This window comes from Haliaeetus leucocephalus, unplaced genomic scaffold (assembly GCF_000737465.1).
Source record: "Haliaeetus leucocephalus isolate CR32 unplaced genomic scaffold, Haliaeetus_leucocephalus-4.0 Scaffold0, whole genome shotgun sequence".
NCBI lineage: Eukaryota > Metazoa > Chordata > Aves > Accipitriformes > Accipitridae > Haliaeetus > Haliaeetus leucocephalus.
Genome location: NW_010972436.1, coordinates 8,442,329 through 8,465,503, shown reverse-complemented (window position 1 = coordinate 8,465,503; position 23,175 = coordinate 8,442,329). Strand labels below are relative to the sequence as shown.

The 23,175-nt window shown below is 35.2% G+C and overlaps 1 protein-coding gene across 4 annotated transcripts; it reads left to right on the top strand.

The window, feature by feature from the left end:
* Positions 1-388: 388 nt before the first annotated feature.
* On the top strand, positions 389-21,149 carry NSUN6 (NOP2/Sun domain family, member 6). 4 transcript variants are annotated; one of them, XR_775134.1, is made up of 12 exons: positions 389-476; positions 1,225-1,380; positions 3,045-3,124; positions 4,327-4,436; positions 7,147-7,300; positions 8,933-9,014; positions 11,435-11,554; positions 14,409-14,553; positions 16,399-16,547; positions 17,499-17,624; positions 19,435-19,555; positions 20,581-20,651. XR_775134.1 is itself a non-coding variant. In XM_010578962.1 (11 exons), exons 1-11 carry the CDS (start codon positions 402-404, stop codon positions 20,794-20,796), a joined length of 1,413 nt encoding a protein of 470 aa, XP_010577264.1. In that variant the 5' UTR covers positions 389-401; the 3' UTR covers positions 20,797-21,149. The 4 variants fall into 4 exon arrangements, 3 of the variants coding, with proteins under 3 accessions (XP_010577264.1, XP_010577430.1, XP_010577346.1); XM_010578962.1 differs by lacking the exon at positions 19,435-19,555 and having other exon boundaries at positions 20,581-21,149; XM_010579128.1 differs by lacking the exon at positions 20,581-20,651 and having other exon boundaries at positions 19,435-20,018.
* The last annotated feature ends 2,026 nt before the right edge of the window (positions 21,150-23,175 follow it).

Here is a 23,175-nt window from a genome sequence, read left to right as displayed (position 1 = left end):
CAAGTTCTCCCCAAGGATAGGTAAGGGAACTTTAATGGGACAGGATTTAGAGGTGGTGACACTTTCTTCACATTTCAAACTGATACAGTAGCCTTGGAAGGTATGGCTGGGAAGGATGTGACAGCAAGGATACCAGTAGCCTCATTGGAAATGCTAAACATGTTAATGAACATGTTCTGAAATGTAATTAACAGCAGTGTTACAGTCATATCTTGAGCGCTAATTGGAATTTTGAGCACAGTAAAATTGCATTATTAAAACAGAAGAATCAGAAACTGCAGCTTAGTTTGTGGTACATCCTTATGTTACATTTATAAACTTACATAATATGATAAAAACCACTAAGAAAATATTTTGCTTATTTCAGTTCTTTACCAGCAGATTTTAAAAACTAAAGGAAGATGTCTTTTTTCCCCAAAATCTCTTTCCAACATGAAGTTGAAGAGTATCTCATCAAAGTGTTCAGAAATAATGAGGTATGTGAAATAGATGCTACTAATCATCAACAAATATTCACTAATTGGACACTGTTAATAGTCCTTTGATTTAATATTTTATGTGACTTTAATACCTTACAATAAGGTATTGTGTTCACATTAGACACAGATTTTTTTATATATAGTTCTATTTAAAATGTAAAATTATTCTTTATGCTCGTTAGCTCAGAGTAACATAAAAATACTTAAACTAAACTTAGCATAAATCTGAGACTTCAGTTTTGGATCCTACTGAAGAATGATCACAGAGAAAATTAACCAATTATTAACTACATAATATTTACAAGAAATACTCCTTTACCCCAGTGTAGAACCAAAAATACTATAGACAATCTATGATTTCCTAATGTCAAAGGACACAAAAATGATGTTTTTGTATATCATGGTAAGAGTTATTAATTTATAGTTTTGAATATACTCTTCCATCTCCTTAGGACTGTTCTTTGTACAGTATCACAGACCTCGCTAGCAGTTACTTTTCGTACTTGCTGCAGCCTGCTTACAATGATCTTGCTAATCCAACTTGTTTTTCCAACAAGTCCTTTTCAAGAAATTTATGAGGTTTTCACTGGAATTAGGCCTCCAGACATAGACATTCCTCACTATTGCACACCACACAACCATATTCCTTCATTTCTACAAAATGTTTATTCAGTGCTTCTTTTGCACTGAGCAAGAGGCTGCTGTGTGAATCTCTTTAATATAAAATCTCTTCTTTCACTTTCAGCTTATCACTGCTTTAGGTACACAGGAGGCGGAGAGTAAATATCAATCTCTGTTAAGTCATCTATCTCATCCACCAGGTTTCACAACTGTTAGAGTTAATACCCACTTGGCCTCAGTGAAACATGTGAAAAAAATGCTGTTTGAAGAGATCCAGAAGGTTTGTGCAATTTCTTTGTTACAGCAAAAATAACAGGATATTTCATCTTTTGCCTGATTATGAGAGCTTTTCATTATTGGAAACTATTCCTTAACTTAATACATGTCCACTAGTATTAACATTATGCAATCATATTGATTTCCTGTCAGCATTAAATGTTAAATGAAAATTGTCCAGCAGTATTCCTCATCTAACACGTCGGATAAAGGCAATAGGAGAGGGAAAAAGACAACTAACTCTTTTTTCATATGGCAGATCCAGACCTTAGATAGGATTGGGGTACTACTGTAGTCAATACTGTAAAGGCATCATAAGTCTAGAGAAGATGGTAGAAAGAGGCAAAAACTGTAGTTCAGTATGCTGTGTTCAGCATGTTTAGAACACTTTAATTTAAAATTAAAGGAGAATGGCTGTATGTCTTATTGCACAAACTGTTTAGGAAAGTGAGAAAATCTGTATGTTTTAGAAACTAGATCCAGAGTGATGCCCTGCAGCTGCCCTATTTTCTTTTTTTAACCTGTTTTTAATCTTTATAAGATTTTCTGGATTTTTACTTACCTTAATTAAACATGTATTTATCTGATAATATGTTAGCCATTATGTTTAAGAAGTAGATTATTTTGAAACTCTACCCTACGTTTTCACTCTGTCTGAAAAGACCCAGTTCTTTAAGTAGATTATTAATGCTAGTGGGTGTGCAGGGAACTATTGCATGACAGGAGCCAAGACATTTCTGTGATGCAGAGGCAGTTGACAGTATTCTGCTGGCTGGAATGGTAATGAGTTATGCTAATTTTAGCTTGATTGTAGAAATCTGGAAATGGGTATTGCAGTATGATATTTTACTTCAAGGGAAAATGCTTTGCTGAAAACTGAATTAAGACTGGCTTTTCATAAAATTTTTGTATTTTGAATTGAGGTTATATTAGAAAATGAAACTACATTTTTAACAAAATTATGCACAGGGATTGTTTTCTTTCTTAAGAGAAAATACTTATTTATCAGATGCAAACTAATTTATGGTTTTGCATGTTTTAAGGTTATAGTTTAGAAGGCTCAGGTGAGAAGACAGCATCTTTTTAAAGTCCAGGAACAGTTTTAATATGGCAAGCTGTCATTTTTTTCAACTATGCACAACTCAGCTCTCAGTACCCAATCAAAGTTAAGCTGAAAAGAAAGATTAAAAGTATTACCAACCTGGCATATTAAGTAAGACAGGCAATATGTAAGTAGAGTTAAACAGTGGTTTATAATTAAAAACATCAAAAAGATAACACAGATTAGACCCAAGCTTCTCTGGTGGTGTTACTGTGATCTGATGGCAACTTGACACAACCTTCTTCCAGAAGAAAGCAAAAACCAGTGGTAAGGCTGTGAGTGTCAGAACACTGTCCCACTCCCTGAAGTCAGTTCTCAGTGAATCCCTTTGCGGCTTTGGTATTTCGCAATTTATTAAATTAATTAGTCTTTTATACCAGTGTTTTTAATATGGAGTGTCTCCTTACACACTATATCCCAACCTGTCTTAACTGTTTTCATTACATTTGGGGTTTGTATTCTACAGCTATAAATTATGAATGGAAAAATAGTTTTCAGTCTAATTAAGTACTTAAATACTAAGTTTTTTTAGTATTGCTTAATAATTATGTTTTTTAATGAAACAGCAATTTAAAGGACTGTGTGTTCCAGTTCTTGAGCACCCGAAACTCCAGGACGTCTTATTAATTCCTGTCATTGGACCCAGGTTTGAAATTTTTAGTCTTTAGCCTTAAAATGTCATAACGCATATTTTACTTATAGACTTCTTGTTAAACAGTTACAATAACTAACTCACTATAAATGAAGCACAACTTCATTTATATTGAGACCTAGTGGACAGTCCATATCCTAACCAGGTCAGAGTTTTAGTCCTTAAAAGATGTAAGAAAACGTAAGAGTTCTCTCCTTATTTATGAGATGAACTTCTTATAGGGAAAATGTAACATAAATACATCCTCTCTGGAAAGCCAGGTAGGTGGCAGACACAAGAACTAAACTTTTGAGGTGGAATATAGAACTATAGCTAAATACAGGCAGGGGTTTCTTCCACTGGAACCAGGTCCAGAGCAAGACTTCGGGAGACTGGATCAATACTGCCGAGAGGATTCCTAAGTCAATTTTATCCCCTACAAAATGACTCTTCATTCTTCATTCTTAAGCTACGTTTGGATATTTCTCATGTTGCATCTGTGTCTGCCCCTACGGAATTTCTTCATTGTTTTATTGAATTCACTGATGGACCTTTTTTTTTAAAGTATCTTGTTCATAATGAAGACTAACATACTTCAGATTCAGTTTATATCATGATGAGGTAGAGACTGGTAACAAGTAGTGCTAGTTTGTAAATGCTGCGCACTCTAAAATAGCATTTAATGCTTTTATTTATTCTTCATTCATTCATTTAATTCTCTTTTGTAGCACCTTTTTCTGAACATTCTGTTCTTTTTGTATTAAAATATGTTTACACTTTAATAAGTTCAAGTAACTGTCATCTTCACAATTCTTACTGGCAAAGTTCCTTGCACCTGCTTATACATTTATTATAGAAGTACTTGGCAATTGTTAAACACAAAAAATCACTTTACAATCATCTGGCCTAGAAAGGGATAGAGGATTATTTCTCCATCCAAGTATAATTTATTTGTATTCCTCTGTCAGGTTCATAATAGTGGCAGAATGTGTCACAACCTGCTTTATTTTGAGGACTGGTTTCCTTCTTGATTCTTTTCTTTGATTCCTCTGGAACTAAAAGAAATCTTTTAAATGTAATACATGATAGTTAACTATTTTTTCTGTTACATTGTGACAAAAACAGTATTTATGAACTAGACTTCACCTGGGGGTTGTTTGGTTTTTTTCAGTATACTTTTTTTTTTTTTAAAACTGAGCAACGTTTTGTATTTTTAGGCGAGATTTAAAAAAACATTCATCTGAAGTCATTGTTGGAGCCCACTGTGGATATGCAGTACTTCGAGGAGCACATGTTTATGTCCCTGGAATCATATCTACCTCAAGATGTAAGACTTCTCTAAATACACCCAGTTAAGTTGTAAAGAGGACGGAAAAAATGCCACCCTTTGATGACAATTTCTGATAAACAGTGACATTAATTTTTTTTTTTCTATTTACAGCTGAAATTAAGCTTATAGTTGTAATTTATGGTAAATACGTTTTTTAAAGTTTTTCTGGCTTTGTTTTGAGATTTCCACTATTTTTTGCATTATACTTGTGATAAATTGTATGTAATTATTTCTCACCTGGCCTGTTTTAAGTTCCTTTTTCCATTTGTAATTCCTAGATGAAGTATTAGTTCTCAAGGATTTCAGTTTCTTGTTTTCATTTGAAAATCTTTTTAAAGAGCATGTTCAAAGTAAAACCTGGCTTTTTAAGAGTTTATTTACTACTGAATACTGTAACTTTTAATATGGATGTTCAGTAGAATAAACTCACAGAAGTTTGCCACTTTCCAGTCTTGTCACACACACACAAAAAAAAAAAAGAATAAAAGGAATGCCACAACAGATACATCTGGATGGTGACTGGATGTATGTGATTATTTAATATATACTATTTCCAGATGTGTTATTTCTTCATTCAATCACAAAGGCACTTGCCTTCATGATCCTGTCAGATTCTAAGTTACAGATCTAAAAAAATGGTTTTTCTTTTTTTTTTTAATCCATTGGCAAATCATTTGATATTGTTTGTACATGAGAGATCTAGTAAAAAGGTTTTTTTCTATTGATGAGAAAAATCTTCAATGTAAATGTCAGATTCTTAAGAAATGAAAATTTTTGTTTCAGTGCTTGTGAGACAAGATAAAAATATCTAGATATACATGCTTAGTGTTCAGCAGCCTATTTATTTTTTATTTAAAGGCCAAATTAACTTTATGTGAAACCAGTATAATTTTGGTTGAATCACCTCAGATCTACTAATCATCATGGTTCTTATTATTAAACAAAGTGAGTCAGGAAAGCATTTATCTAGACACTTAACTTCATTGCCTTTCAGGAAAAAACCTTCCCATTCACTGAACAGGAATGTTTTTCAATCAAGGATTTGATAATGAAATAAGTATATTGCCATAGCAGTTGTTGAAACTGCTTATTTAGACAACCTCATAAATATTCAAATCCCTCTTTGAGTCAACTAGTGATTTATCATAATTGCTGCATGTAATTATGTGTGCAATATCAATCCAAAGAAAATAAAAGATACTATAAAAGTTTAGGAATACTTCAGGGGAATTGCAGATAGTAAAATAAAATAAAAGGGCATGCTACCCACTTGAGGCCAAATATAATAAGGCTGTATTAAGCACAGATGGTCTAACTAGGGAAAAAAAGAGTACAGCAAAAACACACATTTAATCACTGAACTTGCAACCTAAATGAGGATAAACTAATTATCAGGGGGCTTTGAGTTTAATTTATCTAATCAAACTCTAAGCTTTATGTTTATGGAATGCCAGTATAAGCTACAAAAAGCTTGAGACCTGTACACAGTACTAATGCATTTTGAAAGGATGATTGTCAGCAGAGAGTGTAATAAAATCCCTTATGTTTGAATACTGCAAAAAATCATTGGCAAATATGCTTGATGGAAGAGTTAAATTGCTGCAAGTTTTTGTTCAGTGAAGTTTAAGCAGACAATAACAGTAGGCTATCACATAATGTTTTGTGTCACATTGTGTAAAAAGAAGCTATACAAAAAAAGAAATGTTTAGTGGCTACCGAACAAATATTACCATTTAAGAATCCCAGGGCATTTGTGCATATTCAGAAGGCCACTTGAAAATGGGAAAAAAGATTTCTAAATACAATTCAAAGAATTCTTGGGAAGCTGAACTGTCATTAGTCTTACTTGTCATATCTGCCAGTTGCTCCAGCCAGTCAGACACGTCAGAAATGTAATTTTGGAAAATTGGTTATTGCTGTCAGCGTAGGCCTTTATTTTTGAGCATATTTTTCAGCCAGTCAGTGCATAGAGCTTGCTCACTATCCTGCAAAATCACCTAAACCATCCTCCTTTTCCATCTATTTTTGTTCTAGCTCAGAAAGTTTTTTATATCCCTAAGACTACACTTCTAGAGTTTGTTGTGTATTTACATACTTTACTGATCTGGAGGGTTTTAACTGGAGATGTAAAGCTCTTTTAGAGAATTACTGACAATAGGAGTTGCCTTTGAGGGAGGAGAGCCACACCAGAAAAATTGTTTCAACAAGAATATATCATCACTTGTGTCAAAGGAATAGTTAGAGAAAAAGTAGCAATAGCTATGTTCTACCTAGCTATTGAGAGGTCATTAGACAAATTTAGTATTGCTGTCTTTGTACAGTAAGTATGAACCAGTGTCATTTGATGTATTTGCGTGCTTGGAGCACACACAGAGGACTGAATCCTGAAGAGTGCGCTTAAAACTTACAGGTGATCATGCAGTGATAAAATAAAGTGAGGATTTGTCTAGCCTTTTAAAAAACAAGACACGCTGTCTGATTTGTAACCTTGTGTCTCCCAATAGCTCTAGTCACTTCATAGCCATCGTTCGCCATGTACACTTTCAAGCCTAATATCAGTTAATCTTCTCTGATTACATTAAGAAAGTTTAAGTTTTGCTATGATATAGGAGTTCAAGTAAGTATTCTACTGAAAATCCTAAATTATTTGGTCACTACTGTCTTGTCAAGTATAACATTAATCTCAAAATTTCTGTTCTTTGCGCAGTTATGAAAGCTGGTGATCTGGTCTCAGTATATTCAGATATTGAAGGGAAATGTAAAAGAGGAGCCAAAGAATTTGAAGGAGTCAAAGTTTTCCTTGGAAATGGGATTTCAGAAGTGAGTCGCAGTGAAATCTTTAGTTCAAGTGGCCCATTGAAGTAAGTCCATAGTAACTGCAATCTATACCTACAACTTTGCAAAGGGACGAGAGAAGATGGGAAGACATTTTGAAATGTTCTGTACCCTATGTGAAACCACAAGATAGCTTTGACTGAGACCTCTGTTGCATGTTGGGATTTCCAGTATTTTTTGGGAAGCGTTAGTTTCTGGGAATATAGTAGAATTGTGCCTCCTGCTGTCTTCTGTAACTTCACAGCTAAGGTAGCAGCAGTGTGATGGCAATTATGATTAAAGTACTACAGTAAGTATTAGCAGACTCAACATTTAGTTTCACAGAGGTATCCAGATACCAGTTTACTTGAGTGGTAGGAGGAAATAAATGGGAGCCTCTTCAGAATTTTTGTTTAGCATATGCCTTCAATAATATAGAACAAACAGAAGTGACAAACATTCTCACTGTGGTAAAACTGCATTTTGGTAAATTTTTCTGTACCACTTTCCTATCTGCATGGAACAGAAGTGCAGCCTTGTCGATTTCTCCATCTCATAAAAATATTTGTAGGGGCCTTTTTTGGTGGGGCAGGGGACAGAACATAAGGTCAGATATCTTAAAAAAAATTAATAGTATTTGCCAAGGTAGTTATCTATTTCAAGATTACTTGCTTTTCTATTTTGTTGCCAAAGCATATGGTTCCTCTTCTGTCATCTAAAACACATGTAAAAAGCAGTGTAAGAGAGCATGAACATCAAAATAATGACCGAGACTACATCCCAAGAACAAACTACAAAAGGTCTAGTCAAAAATATTACATTGTCAGAGGATTTCTGATTTATTAGAGCTTAAATATAGTAGAAGTATTGGTAGGATATACCTGTTGAGTTGATGACATGGAATGGCAGTATGCAGCATTAAGTCTCATGTCTGCAAGTTTCCTTTCTCATATCCTTCCTTCTTGTTGGACTGTGCAGTGCATATGCAAAATAATACTCATTCTTGTTTTCTTCAGTAATCTATTGTATTCAGGCTCAGTATTGTTTTTTCTTGTTTTATTGTTATCCATTTCTTTGTACATTTGTCTTAACTTAATGAAATCTGTGTCAGAACTTCATATTTAAAACTTTTAGGATGCTTCTAAGTTCAAACCTTCACTTTGCAGGCAAATCAATGTTCCTGTGAGGCTTTTGAAATAGAATTTCTTTAGTTATTTGACTGAAATCTCAGACAGTCTAGAAAAATGGAGGAAGATCAAAGTAGGAAATCATATGCCAGTGCCCTAGTGTGTACATGGCTAGCCAAAAGCAGTTATGGATTGAAATTAACATATTTAAATCTGGTTTTAAGCATTTCCTTACATTATCAAGGCTTGCATTAGATCTCAGTTTGTCTTGTATACAAAAAAGGTAAATTTTCTTTATGCAATTTTTACAGATAGTTCCAATTTATAATGTAATACATTTTTTGTTATGGTTTACCCAGCTTAATGATGTACTTTTAAAGAATATCAGATTACAGAATTGTAAAAATATTTTTTCTTGGTTGATTTGTAAGTGCTTTCATTTTTGTAAGGTTATTGTTTCAAGTTTCCATTTTTAAGCATAATGATTTTAACTGAACACTGTTAAAAATTATAAATCTGAGTAGTTGAAATGTTTTTTTTCATGTTTTTCAGTGGGATGGGCATAAGAATGATAGAGCCAGTCTACCTTAGTCCTTCGTTTGACAATGTGCTCCCCGGTCATTTGTTTTTGCAGGTATGTTTGTTACAAAAATAAGTCTGTACTATTTGCAAAATAATGAATATCTTCTAAGCACACATTAATACTTTATCTATTCATTGTGTATTATGGCACCTAATTCACTCTTTGGATTTAAAGAAAAGGTGTTTAGAATGAAGTTGGTATCTACATGTAGGTGGTTTAATCATACTGCATCTGAGATATGATAAGGGACTTCAAAGTAACTTAAAAGATATTAACTTAAAAACTTAGAAATTCTTTTTGCATAGATAGTCTGCATAGAACTTTTAGTTTTTGGAATATGCCTATGAACTCTGAAATATGAGCCTCTTTCAGGGTTCATCCTTCTGTGGATAATCAGGAAAGTCTCCAAATAGTAGTAGGTTGACTTTAAGTTGAAGAGAAAACCTGTATCTTTTTAGCCCTAATGAAAAAGATCCACCTGAACAAAATAACCATGACAAATCTTACGGTAGCACAGCTTTCACTGCCTCTTACCATAAAACTCCAGAGCTTCCGAAGAATGACAAATTTTTGTGTAGTTTTTATTGTAAAATTTAAGAACTTATTTAAAGCTAGCTTCTCCTTTTGCATCTTTAATTTCTGTGATACCTATACTCCTTTTCCTCCACAATAAAACTAATTAAAAGCAATAGTCAGACATGACAAGTGGCCACCTGTGATATGTTGAAAAATAGGATAATGAAATCATGGAACTTTCTAGTTTTCTTAGATCAGGTAAAATTCTTGATTTCAGTTTGATGGCACAAAAAGATTAGGTGAACACCTCAGTTAGATACCTATGACAACTAGTGTGCTAACAATGGTACTGTATTTTTTTTAATATAAATATGACAATTTAGAAGCAGAGTTTAAAACAAAATCAAGCTGTTCAGCCTTCAAAAAAAAAGTTATTTTAATCTCTAAAGTGAATGTAAATTTTACGTCAAATAAACCTTTGTTCAAAGATATTCTCTGAAATTCTAAGTTATCTCATTTGATTCATATAACTATCACTCAGATAGTAAGTTAAATCCTTTATTACATTGAATTGTCTTAGTCACTATTTCTTTTGTCAGAAGAGTCAGTCCAGCAGATGAGTTATTTTTATGCATATAATCTGTCTGTAATTGATCTTAATATTTTAAAATCAGCATCAGTGCTGTCTTCCGGTGTGGGCAAACCATAGTTTATCAAGCAATATATTGTCTCATGGCCTGCAGTAAAGAACAGGCCTTTTCTTCCCTGATTCAGCTTATGAGAGTACTTGCTTTCAAGGAACAGAATTGTTAGAGAGACAGGTTATTTAAGAGACTGTTGCACATGAGAATTTAGATCATGTTCAACTTCTTGTCCACCAGGATCCCCATGGCCTTCTCTGCCAAGTTGCCTTCCAGCCAGTCAGCCCCAGCCTGTATTGGTGCATGGGGTGCACCAGGTGCAGGGGTTAGCATTTCTGTTTGTTAAGCTTCATGAGGTTTCTGTTTCTCCATTTCTCCAGCCTGTTCAGGTCCCTCTGAATGGCAGCACAACCTTCCACTTTATCAACCACTCTTTCCAGTTTTGTATCCCCTGTGAACTTGTTTAGGCACTCTGTTCCATTATCCAGGTCCCTAAGGAAGAGGTTAGACAACGTTGGTGCCAGTGTCCACCCATGGGGTACTCCACTATTGACTGGCCTCCAGCTGGACTTTGTGATGCTGATCACAACCCTTTGAGCCTGGCTTTTTTGACTTGAATTTGCCATGTGTGAGATGAATTATTCATTTTTTTGAACACTGTGGCATGGAACTCGAAACTGTGCTATCCAAAGACAACATGTAGTAAGGACAACTTTAAAAGATTTTTATACCTTTGTGTTGAACCAAATTAGAAGAGAATCTTTCAGGATATTTCCATGTTGTGTAAGATGCACTACAGTGCACAATTATTGCATATTATTTTTCTTCAGTGCATCTGTTCTCTTTATACAATTAATAGCACAGTTCAGCTTCTTGGTACCTTAATTCAGCAAGTTTAAACTCCTGCCTATTGTTCTTACTGTTCATTACTATACTACATCAGCATGTTCATATAGTAAATGCTCCAATAAACAGGTCGATATATAATACTTGTAATACACAGAGCTGCTCTGTGTCTGTAATAGTATCAGCTTATTTTATTTTGACTTTTGGCACTGTAGTCTCCATAGTCATAAACACTTAAACTTCAGTCATAGATACTCTATATACAGCTTTAAATAAAAAAGGAGCCACTGGAGACTTTTGACCTATACTGTCTCTTTTATATAATCCCAACAGTTCATTTTCTGTTAAGGAACTGACAGCCATATCATAGGTATCTTCACTGCTAAATGAATTTTTGTTTCAATGAGTTTGTCATTCCTTAATACAGAACATAAGGTTTGAATTCTCCCATATTTGTGTTTATGATAGAACTTGCCTTCCGTGGTTGTGAGCCATATTTTAAACCCTCAGCCAGGAGAGAGAATTTTGGATATGTGTGCTGCACCTGGAGGGAAAACAACCCATCTTGCAACATTAATGCATGACCAGGTAAGAGTAGTCATTGAGCATTTTCTGTCTCAGTGAAGAAAGCCTGGCCACTGTTCATTTGCACAGCTCACTTCACTTAGCTGTCAGAATGCACAGATAATTTACAACAGCAGACAATTAATATTTGAACGTTCTGCTTACCAATATGTTTTGCCACACATCAGAGTTACTGAAATGGGCACAGACTATCTTTATCAAATAGTCACCATCACATTTAAAAACTTATTTGCTGCAAATTGACCTGTTGAAATGTGTTCGATTTCACTTTTTGAATGTTACTGATGTATTTGTAATGGAAGAATTCATAACATGCAAGGTAAAGTTATGTAGGAACTGAGAATACATGGAAAGCAGAGGTTACAACTGTGTTCCAAAAGAATGCACAACTCTGTACAAAAACATATTAAGAAGTTCCTAATCCAATTAAATTCCTTCTCAGTAAAAATTATCAATTATGTGGTACAAATATGATCTTAGACTGAATTTCTAGTCTGCGTTTGTCATTCTAAGGTAGAAGGTCACAACACCAAAAATATCTCATAAGAAAGTAACATTATAAGAAACAAAAAAAAATAATTTAGAGAAAGACAAAGGAAAATAACACACGAGCCAAAAAGAATGTGGATATAGGAATAACAATTTGCATATATTAAATTGCTATATGTAAAATGAAAGAGAAATGCAGGTTGCTCTTTTCTAGCAGAGAGGGGAAAAATGTGTAATGTCGCTTCTAAAAATTTTGTAAGGTGTTATTATTTTCATTGGAATAGGGTTATTAGAATATATCAGATCATTTAGAAACTGCACTTTCGTTATGCAGTACTTCAATGGTTGTCTGTGCATTAATGGGAAGGTACAGTGGGTAATGATTTGAATGTATTTAGAAAAGATGTATTCAGTTCTGTGATGGTTTGCTTATTGAAGTGTTTCTTCCTTCAGTATGGAAAGTTTGCAAACATGCATTAGAGAGTCATTAGACACTTATTAGATAGATTTATAAAGCTTCCAGTAAAGAATTCTGGTGTGATAAATAAAGGAAGTCTGTAAAAGCATATATTTCTATCATGGATTCATTTACATCTGTACTTTTTCGATCTGTGTATGTACATTTTGTATAACTTTGCATAACTGTTTTTTTGCCCTTAGTCATTTTAGATATTTTGATACCACTCCAGCTGAAGTGGTAAAGATTAAGAATACAGATGTTGAAATTTATCTGAATTGGTTTTCCTTTTCTAAGTATATAATTTTAATTTAAGATATGGAAAAAATTTGCACTGCTTTTTGGTTCTTAAGTTCCATTCACAGATTTTCCATACTAAATTTCCACAGACAGTAATTAAATCATTAACATTTAGAATATTTGAATCAATCTTATATTTTTTGTGATTTAATTGTAAAAATTATTATATTGTTTTTAGATGAGATAATCGAAATGTAAAATTACTCCATATTGTTAAGAGCTTTTAGTAGGAACTGGGAATAGTTAAAGCTTCAGAGTTTATTCTGGATCCCAGTCCAGACCACCGTTTTTTCCAGATGTCTTTAAGGAAGTTTTTCTGGCAGTGGCTGGCATGGGCTAATGGGTAAGAACTGTTGTCTTCCAGCTTGTTCTTTTTTCTGAGAGTCTCTCAGGAGAGGACTTATCTCTTTATATTCAAGTACAGCATATGTGCAGCAAATCCACTGTTTCAGCAACAGACCTAACCTGCAAGCACAATCAGTTGTTAGTGTGCATGCGTAATAGGTTGAATGGTGATAGGGGAGAAGCAGTGGCGTGTGGTCACTGAGTGCTCCTGTAAGAGGTGATTTGGCTCACAGTAGTTGAAGGCTGGACACCATTGACACAACATAAATCCTTTTCTACTTCTCAGTCCTAGGCCTACATATTGGCTAACATGACATACAGTCAATAGCTTATTTTTACTGAAGTTTGGTTTGGTTTTTTTTACACTGTCTATATTAGTCATGTTACCCTTCCATAAGCCTCTAGGGAGCCATCACCAAGTAGGAAAAAGTTGTCATGTTTTCTCAGCAGGCTCTATTTGCTATAGCAAGTCTATTACAGGGTTTTGGTCTTTGGGGTTTTTTGAAGATAGTATTACTGTTCTGGATTTTACTGATGCTACTGTTTACTTTCCTTTGTGTTTAGAGATTTCATCTAGCAGATAGTGGTGTGTGTCTGTTTTGATTTATCTTGGGAGAGGAATAGAGAAATCTTATTCTCACATGAAAGGAATAATATGTAATTGTGATTCCCCTCCCCCCACATCTAAATTTATTATAGTATTTACAGTATTTCCTAAAGTAACTTGAGTGACAACTACTGCAAGTATAACAGTATGCTATGAGTCTGAGCAAGCCAGAGGTGTTGCTGTGGGCCTCATCTCCTCAGGACTGAGCTGTATGTGATCATGTTTCCTACCATCTCCATGCAAATTTAAAACCTGTTGACCTATTTTACCATGTATTTGAGACTTCTACCCTCTTTCAAATGATTACATTTTTACCTAACTTAGTGCCCAGTGAAACAGTTCAAAACAAACAAAAAGAAACTAACAAAAAACCCACTTGCCAGAAGTCAGACATTATAGGGTCCCTCAGGGAGTGACTGTGCCAAGCAGCTAGTGCCAGTCAGAATGCACACAGCTTCAGACTAGTATCTAGCCTAATGCGGGTATCATGGAACATATTGGTGAACAAGGACTACTGGAGTGTGGATTTAATAACAACAAAATTCTGCAGGGAAAACTAAGCCTCATTCATTGCGCTGCTCATGGCAGTGGGAAGAAATCAGGAACTGCACATCCATTTAATCCCTATGCTTTTGATAAAAACTTCCCATTTTTTTCAGGGTGAAGTAATAGCTATGGACAAGATAGCTAACAAGGTCAAAAAAATTAAGCAGAATGCTGAATTGCTACAGCTGAATTGCATTAAGGCCTTTTGCTATGATGGAACAAAGGCACTTTCAGCTGAGAAGAGAGAGGATGAACAAGGTAAAGTAAACAACTTGGGCAGTAGTAGCTTTTAGATGAAAACAGTAATCAGGTTTGCACTAACAGTATTAAACCTGCCACAGGTCTACAAGTCCTTGAAATCTTGGCAGATACCAAAGTTGCTTCAGCACTGTGAATGCTCTTATTTTCTGTTCTTTTGTGATAATCAGCTTCTCTGTGAAGCAAATACTATCAAACTATCTGTCCTTATCACAACCTAATATGCTCAAAGGAAATGCATACCTTTCCCAGATAATATCAAAGACTGAAGCCTTAAGGCTTCTTCCATGATAACGTTTAACCCCATACTCTGAACTGTTTGACTTAGTCTGAGAAAAATATTTTTTTTGCAGAATTGTTTGGCTTTTCTGCCTCAGAATCCTCATCTGTAAAATGGGGTTATTAATACCTAACTCCCAGGAGTGCTGCAAGGTTTAGTTCATTGATGTTTGTTCAGCTGTTCAGGGGAAAGTTCTATAGAAGCACAGTGTATTATTTTAAGTTCATTTCATTTGCTTTTCTGAAGTGCTGTATTTATGATACTGGTTCTGTTCCCATGATGGAATGATTTAAACGGTATCTGCTGTCTTGATTATTTTTGGTTTGTTGTGCAAAGTATGCTGTTCTTTCTCACTCTATTCTATCCCAGTCACTGGTTAGCATAAGTAGGAATCAGGTTGCATAATTCACCTTCCTTGTCCCTATGCCTTGCAGTTAGTTATTCCTGCTTTGGAGGAATAAAGGTACTTTCTTAATAGTCTTTATATGAACATAAAATATTGTAGGTCATATGTAGTACTTACACAGATGAACAAGAGCTAGCTGTAATACTGAGAGATCATGAAGGCTTTTCTGTACATCTCTGCAAGTAAGAAATTACATATTTTGAACACTGTAGTAATGGATCAGAGGTAGATAAATCAGATAGACTCATTTTGTAGTGCTGCAACAAGCTAGGTAGCAGTAGTATGAAGTCACTCACTTGTTTTCACTTGTGACCTAACTTGAATATTTGAGGAACAGAAGGGGAAAAGGAGGTAAAGCATATATATAGCTCTCTTCCTCATTGGTTACCCACAGATACACGTATGGAGCCACTTATGTCTTGCTGATGCTGAGCTGAAGAGTCGCTCTAGCACTAAGGTGATAGAAACTTTTGGGCTGTTGAGCCAGTGGAATTCAGATGAAAGGATAGGTTCTGCATATAGAAGTTACATATTCCTTTATCTATCCAGGTAATATTCAGAAATTGTTCTTGTCTTCACAGTCCTTGTCTACTGAATTGTTCTGCTGTGGAGACAGCGTGTGTCACACATTAGAGCTTGTAGTATTTCATGTTACTATGAAGTGCTTTATTCTCTACAGATATATATGCATCGCAAGAAATAGTTATATAGACAGTCCAATTATTATTATTTAAGGCAGTCATAACGGTTAACTACAGGCTTCTCAGTAAAGATTTGCACACTTGGTTCAGTTATGGGCTGACTGTGGTTTATTAAAGCCTATATGTACAACTCTGTACCCACACCTCTGACCAATCATATTTCAATATTTTTATTTGATTACTTTTACATTTTACTTTCAAATTATTAAAGTTAAAAAAATATTATTGCCTGAAGGGATCATGTATTATTTGAGCCTACAGAACTAAAACTCTTTAGTTTTCTGGGAGATGAAATCTACCACCAGCAGTGCTGAGACTTGTCTCTAGCTGATATTACTTTTGCAGACACTATCTATAGAACGTAAATGTTTTATGTCCAGGAAGCAGTAATAGCTTGTCCTTATCTATGGTGAAGGAAAGCAACAGCCACATTTTACATTACTAACTGCTTTTTACAGAAGGACCTCCATTCTTACCAGAGTCATTTGATAGAATTCTTCTTGATGCTCCATGTAGTGGGATGGGACAGAGACCAAATATGGCTTATTCCTTGACATTAAAGGAGGTGACTTCTTATCAGCCTCTACAGCGCAAGCTTTTCACTGTGGTACGTATTAATCATTGCGTAGATAAGATAAATTGAACATAAATGCTTTTGCAGCATAGAACTTCACAGTGAAAAATGGTGCCTCATTTTCCCTACCTTTTCAGCAGTTAAGAAGGTAGTATTAGCATTCAGTTAACCTCTCAGCTCCACTGTATTTGTTGCTAGGTGAAGTCAATTCATTGGAGCATGGGAAAGGTATATGTAAGCCATAGTAAATAAAAACCTTTGTATGTGTTTTTTCTATTCCTTCAGTTTCATCAGTTGTAATTTATAATAATCACAAGGGTCTAAGTTACAGAGCAGGTTAAAGTCTTTTCTCTGCAGCAGCACAGACTCTTGTAAGTTCACCACATAGAACTCCCATGCAGTGGTGCTGTGAGGTACAGTATGGGATACGGGATGGAGTACAAAGCCAGGAGGCCATATTACAACTTTTCATGCTAGTAGGAGTATGCTTAGGTTGATGCTAAAATGCAAAATTTCATGAAACTTGTCTAAATCTGAATTATATGTATTCAAAGTCAACCACAGCTTGAAAAGCAGCACAGCTATAGCTTCCAGGCCAAATATGTGGAAACAGTTGACATCTGATATCACTGAAAAAAATATTGTGTATCTGTGGTTGGCAGCAGGTGATGAAAACAGAACTATTCTGTCTGGGATATGCAGAGCTGTACAAATAACAAATCTTACAAGGTGAATCATCTCAATGGCATTAATAAACTGCATGAGCTATAATGATGATTTGGAAAGAAGAATATTTCTAATCCATGGGATCCTTTACTGTATTCCCTGAGAATTAGGCATTATCCTAATGCCTATCTTAGAAAGATTTGAGTTCAAGTGCTAAGTTTTAATATTACAGCTTAATGGTTTCTTGGTTAATGTTGCTTAATATGAAAGTTTTTGCATTTAAAAATAAGCTGAACTACTGTTTATTTCTCCCTGCAGGCAGTGAAACTGCTGAAGCCAGGAGGTGTTTTAGCATATAGTACATGCACGATTACACTCTCTGAAAATGAGGAGCAAGTTGCTTGGGCCCTGAAAACTTTTCCATGCCTCCAGCTTCAGCCACAGGTGATAGTATTTTCAGGGTAATTCACACAATCCAGTGAGCTTGTTTTAGCACTGTAAATTTACACATTATATTTACTATCAAGAAATCTCTTTTTCACTGCAGACAATTTTAACTGCTGTGGATAGAAATAACACAAGAATTTCTAAGGCTCTTTTAAATCTATTTTCATGTTTAATTGAGCTTCATTTAGGGATCGATAAGTAGTTTCCCACTGTGTACTGTGGTTGTTTTGATTTGTACAGCAGTCATTTAAAACACAACAGGGACAAAAGATAGTTCAGGTTAAAATTTCTCTTGCAGTTGTTCTTAATGCATATATTTTATTCTCTTTTTTTACACATTCACAGGAGAGGTGAAAATTTTTTTATTAATGCCACTAAAGTAGTGAAGATTTGTGTAAAGGATGGGACACGAATGGAAAGAACCTTGTGTTTTGAGGAAGGAGGATTTTATATGTATGGGAGCTATTTTTGCGTTATGTAAAGGAATGAGAGAACAAATTTATTTTGGGCTCAGTGTCCCAAGAATATACCTTGTCTTTTCTGGAGTCAGTGTCTACCATTAAGACGTCTGGGAGGACGTAATCTATAAGGAGATAAAAAATTCTAGTATCTATCTATACTGCATACATTTAAAAAGTATCTGTTACCTTTATTCTACCTTGAGAGAGTTTATCATCAGACTGTATGCGTCTCTCTTCCTCTTTGTTGATGCGATGAGTTGGGTGGGTTAGTTGTTTATCATCATGGCTTTGAGGAAGAGTCTCTGATACCTGTTTAGCTTAGTTATACATTCTGTGATGACTTTTATCTGCCGTAAGAGGTTTAGATGCATCTTTTAGCTGAAATTAAAAAAATATATACATAGGTGTACAACAAGAAATTATATGAAGGCTGATAAAGATTTAACAGAACTGAAGCTTTTCTTGAAAGATTTGTATGTCAAGGTTCTTCTGCCTGCTTTGTCACCATCCATTTACTAGGAATTTTTCAGTTCCGCCTGTTTCAACTGAGATTATACATTTTACCAACAGCACAAAAATTGTCCTCAATAGAATGACAAAGCAAAACACAAGCCCTATTAACTCAAATGCAAGATTAATTCTGGTTTAATCGACGTTCTCTCACCAGTAATCAGTCTTGAATAACGCGCTAGTTTTCACACACAAATGCCATATCTGTAAAAATTAAGATTTTTTTGTATATTTTAAATGAGATGCCACTGAGTTGTTTACCCACAGATAGTTTATAGTATCTTATAACCAGTTCCCCAGTAGTGTAAACTAAGGTGATCTTTTCCAATCATCAACAGGAAACTGGAGTCTAGGGTCAACTTACCTCATGTTCCTTTATGTATTTCCCATATTCTTTAGTCTCTCAGTGGACATCTCCTTATATACCCAGTCCACTGTCTCCTACTTTCTCAGTTTGGCAAGAGATCCTGGAATCATATTGGGTAAGGAAAAAACAGGAGATGGAGCCATAGGCGTTGATCTTGTAGGTGGAGGTTACTGCACAGCAGCTGATCCTTTGTCTGTGCAGACTTACTTCCTCTTAGGGGTTTACACAGGAGATACTGTATATCAGCTTAAATGCAGTAACTTAACTGAAAGGAAAAAGGAAAAGGTAGAGGAAGAAATTGGTCTGTCTTTGAGCAAGTCGCTTGACCCTGTGTAATATTGTTTTCCCTAGACTTTTACCTTTCCATCCTTCTATTATATTACTTCAAGTTGGTACCCCTGTCTCCCTTGGTATGTTATTTTTTCTCAGTTTGCAATGGACACCTCATTTTTGTCTCTTACCTGGAAAGCACTGAAATCCTGCTGAGGGAAAGAAAGGAAGAGAAGAATCAGGCTGCAACCTCTTGGCTGCCCAGCTTTACAGCACACAGTACATGGTTAAGCAACTAAGTTGCATCATGTGATGACTGGGTGAGCTCATGTATTAGCAAAGTGTGATGGCTCAAAAAATTCTCTGCTGTAGGCTGCATTCTAGACTACACTAGACTAGATTTACAAAGGAGCTCTATTTTTGATATTGCAATGTCAGCTTTTGCACATTTTGTTCTATCTGCTTACTGAATGAACTGAAAGAACAATCCAGCTAAGAATTATTTTTTTTCCAGGAATCAGTGTATTAAATAGAAAGCAGTCAAGGCTACTCACAAGAAATGCTGAGAAAAGGGCTGTGATTTTAAGCCCTTCTCCTGTCCAGAAGTTTGATGCCAAATGTCTCCTGAATTCAGATACACAAGCTGTTCCTTTCTTTCTCTGCCTCATATACATACACATGTAACAGTAGTCCCATCTACCTGTTAGTCTAATTACATGACACAGAAAATCCGAAGCTCAGATTTTTCTGCTGCATCATCTTCCAAAATTATGCCTTTTCAGGCAGTAACGTATCCTGGACTGGGGCTTTGAGTCTTTCCAGTTGGAGTTTTTAATGTGAAGAATCCAGGTATTTTTACTGCTGTTACTGAGTATATTAGTAACTGGCTAAGGAATCGCTATTTTTTGACTTAACTCACAGCTATTAGTCAGTACACAGAAGCACTGCATCATTTGAAAGTGGCAACCTAAAAAACCTTTAGACCTTCTTATTGTCTGGTGATAACAGCTTTCGATGTTTCAGTCCTTTGAGTAATGAATTGATTTAGAGCTGTGTACCTGTCCTCAATAAGTGCTCTAAACCACTAGGCTAAAGTGGATTAGGTGCACCACCACCTCCTCAAAGTACTTTGGACCTTGTATATAGGCTTGTATACATATTGGCCAGGTGAGGGCAAGAAAAGAAGGGCCACATTACTTCTAAATCCTCTCCTGGTGTGAATGATAAAAACCTAGCTTGTCCACGTTAACAGTTAGGTGGCTCTGCATATACTCAGCAGAATACATTTAGGGCACATAAGAACTTGACTGATGCAATAATTTGCTTTTCTTTGTTACTTAAAAAGGAACCTCACATTGGAGGAGAAGGCATGAGGGGAGCTGGACTGTCGCTTGATCAGTTGAAGCTGCTGCAGAGATTTGATCCATCATCTGCTGTGACGTTCCAAGGAATGGATATTAATTCTTTGCAAGATTCCAGGGAAGATGATCTGATTTCACTGGCAAATAAGGACTGTATAGGATTTTTTATTGCAAAATTTATTAAATCAAACAGTAAATAAGCATTTAGGAATGCAACCTGAAAAAATATCTCTGCGAGTCCAAGAACAGTTCAGACGTGAAGTGTGTTTCTTACTGCTGCAATGTTGCCAAGCCAACGGGGCTGACGGCAGGGTTGCTATGGCAGCAATAAAATCTGCCAGCTTCTGCTGGGAAAGAGCCACAGGTTGCAGAAAGTAAGTCACGGTTGGGGGAAGGGTAGTATCATTTTTAAGTCTCCATTTGCTTTTGTATTTACAGCAGGTCAGTGCATGAATGACAAATATGTTCACTCTTACTGCTGTCTGTTCTATCTTTCCCCACATGAGTTGCTTACCTAGTGCGGCAAGCGTAGGAACAGGGTTTCTCTGGGAGGGGAAGTAGGCTACTTTATGAAATGCAAACATAAATAAAATAGATGGGAACTATTATTGTGAATTTTGGAAAAGGTGGTTTCCATGGAGGTTTACCAGTAGTTAATGTTTCATTAAATAGTGCTTCACGAAACACTGTAACATTTTACAAAGAACTGTTTTATAAATTGATACTTAGAACCTCATTTCTTTTATTTTAATACAAGCAAGATTCTCTGTACACATAGTATATACACAAAATACGATTAGGCTTTGTAGCATGTCTTTTATAGCAGCATGAATATATTAAACCATCATCTCACTCTGGGAATGTAAATAAATATTGTTTCAACATCAAACTTCCCATGCATAAACTGTATTGGTTCTGAAATAGCCTATTGGACTGGCTGACAAGTGACAATTTTAAAATCAAACATTTGCAACAGAAGGGGCTACAGTTGTGATTAATATATCAAAAGACAGAAAACAATGCATAATACCATCTGAAATGTTGCAAATCACCTTTCAAACAACTAAGAATATTAACTCTTTATTAGTTAGAAAGCATCACCAGCTAAAATCATATGAAAATTGAAACTGGGGAAGCATGCTAATGAGAACTGCATAATTAATACACTGCTCAAAGTTTTAATAACCTAAATTTCTTCAAGGTGCTAGATATAGTTGAAAATCTGCTTCAGTTCCAGGGATGTTCTCCATTTGAACAGTATTCTCTTTTCTCAGTACTGCTGGAACTGACATTAGTACTAAAATTAGAGGGAAAAGGTAAGTACAATTCAAAAACATAAACTGACACCTCTGTGTGTGTGATTTTTAACTCTCACTCATAAATTTCCAGTTTTTAAAAGCATTATCTGAAAAAAGTCTGTCTTTTCACACATAACTATTTGTTTGGATTTAAAGGAGCGATACTTCTTTTATAATTTGTCTTTATACCGTCAGAAGTGCTTTTGCATTTGCTCGCAACCGAAACAATTTATACAATTCTGTTTCTCAGTAGTCCAGTTGTTTACTTGTATTTACTATAAATGTTTTAGTACTGTATGTTTTTTACTGTTCTTAAATAAAACAAATGTCCCTTCTTCTGTTCTTCCAAGGTTGACTAGTAAGTACATCCTTTGTAAGGTCTGTCCTAGCAGGATAGAAGGATGGAATTCTTGTCTACTACTTGTCTACTTCTGTTGGTCACTCCTTGCTATTAACCACAACTTGTCTAAAGAAGATTTAAAGTAATTTTGTTTCATCAGTAGTAGGTGAGATATCCTATTTAGAATCATGAAAGCTCAGACTATAAATTACAGTCTTTTTAGTCTAAATATGGCTAAAATAATTACTTGGTAACAAAAGGGATTAGTCTTTTAAGTACATGTTGAAATTTTTAACTTGGTGCTAGTAAAAAAAGCATTTTCTTTTTGCAGAATATATAAATTCTGTAAACATTAATCAGCACACATAGACTATATACTGAAATTTGCGTATGCATATAAAGTAAGGAACTTTGCCTCCAGTTTCAGTAGCAGGATTTGTGCAATGCTGAATTTGAAAGAATTAAGATGATTGCTGAATTTTTAGTGGAAGATTTGTTGAGACTTTCCCAGATTTCTTTAGTTTTGAATGATAAACAGGCTTTTCAAGAAGGTGATCTCTGAATTTTATATGAGCAGGTCCTTTGGGGCGGGTAAGAAACTAACTGACTTGTATTTGATTCCAGTTTAATTGCAGACCAGGCTTCACCTGAAAAAAATGACTGATATCTGAACTTTAACTACTAGAGTTGTTTCTGCAAAAGTCAACTGCTAGACTTAAAAGAACACTTAGAGTATTAAAGGGATAAGCCTCAGCTGCTTCCCCTAGGCCCCTCTCTCTGTTGGTAATTGGGGAGCAGGGCAGGGCCAGGGAGAGACTTCTCCATCAGGCAGTTCAGAACAGAAACTCAATTAAGATGCTCCAAATCAACTTAGCTTGGCTAAGTTAGATGACTGAAGATGGATGTATGTTTTCTTTTCCAACCTTACTGGAACTTTAACT